General features: G+C 32.7%; 1 protein-coding gene across 1 annotated transcript; it reads right to left on the bottom strand.

Moving 5' to 3' along the window:
• Positions 1–3,788: 3,788 nt before the first annotated feature.
• Positions 3,789–7,060, bottom strand: LOC115704221 (dnaJ protein ERDJ3B). The gene is made up of 10 exons (XM_030631456.2): positions 6,631–7,060; positions 6,382–6,530; positions 6,153–6,288; positions 5,803–5,917; positions 5,546–5,662; positions 5,262–5,348; positions 4,684–4,743; positions 4,511–4,588; positions 4,230–4,301; positions 3,789–4,137 (listed from the first exon to the last, which is right to left on the bottom strand). The coding sequence occupies exons 1-10, from the start codon at positions 6,702–6,704 to the stop codon at positions 3,979–3,981; spliced, it is 1,047 nt and encodes a 348-aa protein (XP_030487316.2). The 5' UTR covers positions 6,705–7,060; the 3' UTR covers positions 3,789–3,978.
• Between the last annotated feature and the right edge of the window lie 238 nt (positions 7,061–7,298).

Here is a 7,298-nt window from a genome sequence, read left to right as displayed (position 1 = left end):
AATAATCGAAAATAATATTTTATTATGCTATTTACTAAACCGTTCGAAAAAAATAATTAAAATTATATTATTTTATTCACATAACTAGGAAAGGTAATCATAATGTTTTAATTTGATAAAACTGCAATTGTTAAAATATGTAAATATTTTTTGTTTATAGATTTTAAAGGGCATATTTGACTTTTTTATTTTTTATTAATAAAATTAAAATTAAAATAAAATAAGTTAGGAAAGAGAAATATATTCCCTATAAAAATGGGGGAGAACACTTCTATTTGTTTTGTCCCTAATTTGTTGTGTGGGCCTTATACTTTCTTTCTTTCTAAAATTTAGTAAATATTTATATGAGAATTAATATCATACCATTGATTCTCATTCTCTTTAAGTAAACATGATATAAATAGGGTTATTTGCGGCAAAACCTCCTAAAGTGGACAGGTTTTTGCAACTAACCCCCTAATCTAAAATTTTAGTGGTAAAACTACCTAAACCACTAGTCCGTTAGCAGTTAGCCATTTCCATCCATTTTTGGCTGTTAACTGCCATGGTGGAATGTCTACGTGGACCCAGTGTACACGTGGCACAATTTAATTGGGCCACATTTACCATCCATGATCGATCAACAGCCACAATCTATTCCTTTTATCCAAATCAACACCAAAATAAAATTAAAAAATAATTCCATTTTCATATCTAACCTAAAAAACTCAAATCAACTAAATAAAACTCTAATCCCTCATTTACCTTTCTCTCCCCCAGCCACCCACACCACTGCCTCCCATCACCGGCGATCAAAACGAAGGCCACCACTATCCCGCCTCTTTCCGTCGAAGCTCAGCTTGAGAAGAAGGAGAGATTAAGCGAACTCGGCCCAGATCCGACTGACCCCAGTCAAGATCTGACCGGACTCAACCCAGATCTTCCCATATCCAACAGCCACCTGCAAGAAGAAGAAGAAAAAATACAGTTAGACGGGCTGGGCGAGAAGAAGAAGAAGAACAGAAAAAGAGATGAAGAAGAACAAAAATAGAAAATAATGAAGAAGATGAAGTGGTGGTTTCGGAGGATGTTGGTGGTGGTGGATGCCGATTATATGAAGAAGATGAAGAAGAAGAAAAATAGAAAATGGTGGTGGTGGTTTCGAAATTGCTGGTCTTCGTGGGTTTGATTAAGGAGGAAGAAGGGGAAGAAGTGGTGGTGGTGGTCAGTTTCAGTAAAACCAAAATGGGTTTGATGAGTTTGATTAAGGAAGAAGAAGGGGAAGAAGAACCAGTGTTTTAGGAGAAGAAGAAGAAGAACGAGAGAGAGGGTGAAATGGGTTTGATTAAGGAGGGTTTTTTTTCTTAATTTTTATTTTTTAATTTATTTTTTAATTTTTTAATTTTTTAAAAATAGAATTTTTTTTATTTATTTTATTTTTTATTTTTAAAATAATTGATTTTTATTTTTTTAAATATTTATTTACGTGGACCAATAAAATTGTGCCACGTGTACACTGTGTACACGTGGACATTCCACCATGGCAGTTAACAGCTAAAAATGGATGGAAAGGGCTAACTGCTAACGGACTAGTGGTTTAGGTAGTTTTACCACCAAAATTTTAGATTAGGGGGTTAGTTGCAAAAACCTGTCCACTTTAAGAGGTTTTGCCGCAAATAACCCGATATAAATATAGTCACATTATAAGTAAGAATACAGTGATAGCAACGACTTTAAATGATAGTAACCTAAAATCGCTACAAGCCTATTTATCTATTTTATTAATTTTCTTACTTATAAAAGTTCTTTGTTTATTGCTAATAATATATATAAAAAAAAAAAAATCAAAAGAGAGGGATTATCTTCATCATAGAAAAATTTTAATTAAACATTTTTCTGTTAATCTATGATTATACATAAAATATTAATAGTTTATATAAGGTGCAATACGAATATTATGGTTTTTTAAATATTTAATTATTTTGTTTAACTACACCGCACTTTGATTGTCGTAAAAAATTTAATCGTAATCATATCATGTAATGAAGTAGATTATACTAGATTGTTACTACTCTCCACTTAAAGGTAGAATTGTTATTTTATTCAAAAGTATTTTTTAATTAATTATTTAGTTAGATGATTTTGAAAATATTATTATAATCATTTTTAAATCTTTAAATAATGTGTAAAAGAAATATTTTAAAATATGCGGAGCTTTGTCAAATCATTTTATTGGTTTGAATATTTCTTCTTACTTTACTTGGATTGCATAATAATAAATCTTTAATTTTAGATTATATTGTGAATCTAATCATGTATATACTTTGATAATATATATATACAAATATATACTAAAGTAAACTCAGTGATTATTAAGATTACGATTGGTAACTTACATTTATTTTATTTTTTATAGAATATTTATTAATATTAGAAGAAAAAATATTAAACAACCGTACACGAAACGCGGTTAGCTTCCTAATTCTATAATAATGCACATATATATATTCATAATTAATTAATTAATTATAATGATCTACTAATTTCTATGTATAATTATACAGTTATTATAGTAGTAGTGAGCGATGACAATAGTGATGGTGGAGGTGGCAATGGTGATGGTGGAAGTGGTTGTAGTATACAGTGGCGGTGTAAGATGGTGGTCATCGTCAACAATTTTTTTTTTTTTTTTAATTTTGTTATTTATTTTATTAAATTTTATAACTTTTTCAGTTTTAAAATAAATTTTGAAATAATTATATTAAATGTACCAATATAAATATATCACGTGTATAAAAATGTATACATAAACAATCACATTAGCTGTTAATTGTGGTAAATAAATGACATTTTAAATTTATTAAGGATTCAGTAGTTTGATAAATTTCACCACCAAAATTTGAATTTAAAAAATTAAGTAAAAGTAAAATGATAATTGAGAGTTTAACGGGCAAAAATTCTTACCAAAAAATATGAACAACCTTTATAAAAATCATAATAAGAAAATATTAGGAAAAGAAAAAAAAAAAATCCACGCAAATACACAAAAAGAAAATACGGAATATTAAAGATAATTAATTACAGTGAAATAATTATTTGGTTAAATAGTGAATTTGTATAGGCTAATTATGATTTTTGCCCCAACTTTGACATGTACCAAATCATGCCCCTGAACTTTTAAGGTCGTTAAAAAAGCGCATGAACTATTGAGATTGTTAAATTTAAGAATTTTTGTCTAATTTCATTCAATTTTACTACTTCAGTGATTGTTTATATATTAAATTATGCTCCCCAGACTTTGATATCTACCAAATCATGTCCCTCGCCCCTGGACTTTCATCCATGTTAGATTTTTTTACTAAAATTGAAAAAAAATCCTTAAATCCAACCATCTAAATAGTTCAGGAAGCATTTTCAACGATTTAAAAGTTTAGAGGACATAATTTGGTACATGTCAAAGTTCAGGGGGCAAAAATCCTAATTAGCCATTTGTATATTATGTAATAAAAAGTGTCCAAAAACTGTAAATATAAAATATCCTAAGCAAACACACATGAAAATTGAAATGAAAGTGTAAGAGAAAGGTAATCATGTTTAGAGGCATTTGGGGATTTGATTGAATTGAACGAGGAAAGGAAATAAAAAATTATAGGCACAATAAGTAACTTTTGATCCAAACAAGTAGTATTTGATTAATTATGGTCAATTCCAAGCGTGGGTTCTTTCTTGATTCTCAAGAAGAAAAAGCAAGAGAAGGAACCATATGCCTAAACAAGTAAGAGAAAGCCAGAAGAAAGGTATTGAAAGTATTACAGAACAAAACAATTATCATTTTTTTTTCTTCATATATTAATTAATACCACTATTTCTTCCTCATCAACAAAAAATGGGAGAAAAGCCTCTGGCCTCCATAAAATTTATGTAATGCGAACCTCATATTACAATGGGAAATGTTAACCCATAAGAAAGAAAAAAAGTGAAAAAGTTAAACTATATGACCTAACCGAAAATTTCCTTGATCTTAGTCTTTTGGTCCTCCGTTAGAGAAGTGGGGAATAAAACCTCAAATGTGACAAAGAGATCTCCTTTCTTTGTGCTAAAATGTAGAGGCATACCTTCCCCTTTAAACTTCCTCACCTCTTTTGGTTTTGTAATTCCCTGAAAAGTAGTCATGTAGAAAAAATGTGTTATCTTAATTTAAGAGGAAAACGAGGCCTCTAGCAGGTGAGAAAATTTGAATTTTTGTTTACCTTTGAGCTGATATTCACCAAATGGTCGTCGAGGTGTTTAAGGGTCTTTTCAAAACCAACGAGTGCTTGAACCTGAAAAAAAAAAGGATTTAAAAATGAACTCTTTGTAAAAAACCAAGGCTAACTGATACACAAGTAATAACAAAAGACCATTGTTGGCTACTTATAAATCCAAACAGCCAAAAGAAACAAATTGCCAAGAGACAGTACTTCGGTCTTAGATTCATCACAAAACTTATTAATATTAACCAGCACGAAGGTAGCATTAATGTTCTAATTACCAGTGTTATAGTGACAGTTGCGTGTAAGTCGTTGCCCACTCTTTTGAAGCGGTCATGTTTCGCAGTGTGGATGCGGAACTGCCATAAAAATGAGGTGTTTTACTGTCAGTACAAACTAAAAGCTTATAACACTCTAGCATCACAAAAGTAGAGCTACCATCAAATGAACCAACCTTTAGATCACCAGCTTCTCCATCTATTATAGGCTCACCATCTTCATAGAAGAGTACCTCCTGGGGAAAGCATATCACCCGTTATTTCTTTATTATTCACTTTAGGTCAGTGAATTAACTCAAGAAAATACTGGGTGTGAATGTTCACCAAATAAAAGAAACCTTTTACACACTACACAATAGTCTGTTTTTAATGCTCTAATTTTCACAAAGTATTGATCTTATATGACGGACACAGAATTACAGACACTAGTATTTTTTCAAAGTAGCACTATACTATATTTAAAATGGTCAGAAATTATGCCACATTAGTGTGTAACTTTTAGGTGTAATTTTATGTGTATACATCACTCTTTTCATATACAGTTTTACATGAAAAAAGGGAACAAAACACAACAATTTCCTAGTGAGAATATGTTTTGGAGTTAAAGTACTATGACGAGTACAGAAGACAGACAAATGAGAAAAAAGGGTGAGCTACTCTAACAAGGTAACATGCCATACATTGATGATAGATAATAAATGCAAAGAAAGCGAAGTATCCAGCACAAATTGCAAAATGAAGTTTGAAGGCTTACTTGACCATCTTGCATCCCTTTTTCAATATCAACAGTAACGAAATATCCTTCTCGCTCAAATTTGACATTTTGGCATTGCTCGCAGACCTGAAAGTGGACATTATAGAGAATTCCAATACATTAGCTGATGAAGTATTGCAATAGAATAAAACAACTCATAGAAAGTTCAAGTTTTACGGATGGATAAAAGCTTTCTTCTAGAATAGGATCTATTGGACATCTAAAACAAAACAGCATAAATTTCACCAAGTTCTAACTATACATTTCTAAATAATTATGCATACCTGTTCTGTCATCTGCTGGAACATTCCCGGACCAATTTGCCTGTGGTAGACTTCATTTCTACAGTTACAACGTCTCTTTCCAGGTGCCGGCTTTATCACATTCTTCTCCCTCCAAACCTAACATTCAACTCAATGACTTAGCCTCACATAAATGATGAAGACACAAAACATGGCAAAGTGGAAATATAGCAAGGCAATAGCATACTAATTACTAAGCAGGTAAAATCACAAATCTCTTAATTACATTCACTTCTCACCTTCAGTGATCCTCCCATGTATAAATCTTCTAGTGTAGCTTCCAAATCTACAATCACATCATCACCTTTCACAACTCTATCTTCCTCTTCACCACCGCCGCCTCCACCAAAGAAACTAGAAAAAATATCCACACCACAAAACCATAAGATACAAAGATGGCAAAGTGGAGACATTAAAATATCTAAGGGAAGCAGCTCAGGAAACTAACTGAGCAATTGAGTTTAGTGCATTAACAACAGAACAAACAAAAACAACTCCTAGTTCCGATTGCTAATGGTGTACTTTATTACTTTCCACTTAAATGATTTCCATGTAATAAACATTCAAGCCCCAAAGGAAAGAAACTTACTTGGAAAATATGTCATTGATGTTCACACCCATTCCTCCACCTCTTCCTCCTCCACTAGCAGCATGTTGTTTTAGACCCTCTTCTCCATACCTATCATATATACCCCTCTTCTCGCTATCACTCAAAACCTCGTATGCTAACCAATCAAAAACCAAAAACAATCTACATTAATTAACCCTAAACCATCACAAATCTACAAAAAAAATCCACAATTAAACAACGAAATTACCATTGTTAATCTCAGCGAATCGCTTGTTAGCCTCTTCGTTGCCTGGATTCTTATCAGGATGGTACTTCAACGCAAGCTTCCTATAAGCTCTCTTGATCTGATCGTCTGATGCCCCCTTCGGCACTTGAAGTATATCATAATAACTCTTTCTACAGCAATAAACGCATAACTAACACGTATCAGTATAATTCAATCTGCGCATAAAAGTTCAAAAGAGAGAAAAGGAAACTAGGATAAGAGAAAGCGAACCCGGCAATGACGGCGAGAACGTAGCAGAGAGCGCAGAATAAGAAGAGTAGCTTCGAGCTTCGACGCGCCATCATCGAAGACGTGCGAGCTCAGATCCGAAAAATGTTAAAATGGATGAGGATCCGTCTGAGAAGAGATATAAAGTTGATGTTTGTTATGTTTGTTTGGTTACCTAGAAAATGTTTTCTAGGAAAATCAAAAGCACTTTCCTTTCCTTACTTCCTTCCTTTCTCCGGGGGAGCTGGGCGTGAAAGTTTGTTCAGTTATAAAAATGGGGTCCGAAGTGGAAACTGACGGACTTTGTTTCGTGACTACGATATGCAACGTGGTTTTTGTATACACTGGCCAATCACAGGGAGACTACGGTTGCTTCGTCCAATTAAAGATTGCCACGTACACATGCGCTTTTTATTCTGTTTCCTTTGGTATGTGGCCCAAGATGCGAAGACGAACGAGCTGTGGGGATGTGAGTCAACTCTAGACCGCGAGGTTTACTCTTCTCTCTTCTTCGACTCTTGGGCCTGTAACTTCGTAGTAGTATTGGCCCAACATACCTTTTTGAAAGGGAAATTTACATATATACTGTTTTTGGACCAAAACTTTACAAAAATACTGGGACACGGTAAAAATAACTTTTTTACTGCCCCAGCCCATTTTCTTTACTTTTG

Source organism: Cannabis sativa, chromosome X (genome assembly GCF_029168945.1).
Source record: "Cannabis sativa cultivar Pink pepper isolate KNU-18-1 chromosome X, ASM2916894v1, whole genome shotgun sequence".
In the NCBI taxonomy this organism is placed as follows: Eukaryota; Viridiplantae; Streptophyta; class Magnoliopsida; order Rosales; family Cannabaceae; genus Cannabis; species Cannabis sativa.
Note: the sequence above shows the minus strand (reverse complement) of the source record. Positions and strands in the feature narration are given on the sequence as shown.

Bases quoted from the DNA above. Each gene is read 5' to 3' on its own strand.
- LOC115704221 (XM_030631456.2), bottom strand. From the start codon at position 6,704: ATGATGGCGCGTCGAAGCTCGAAGCTACTCTTCTTATTCTGCGCTCTC. The intron at 6,531-6,630 runs GTTCGCTTTCTC...TTATTGCTGTAG, and splicing joins GTTCTCGCCGTCATTGCCGG to AAAGAGTTATTATGATATAC. The intron at 5,349-5,545 runs GTATGCATAATT...GTCCACTTTCAG, and splicing joins TCCAGCAGATGACAGAACAG to GTCTGCGAGCAATGCCAAAA.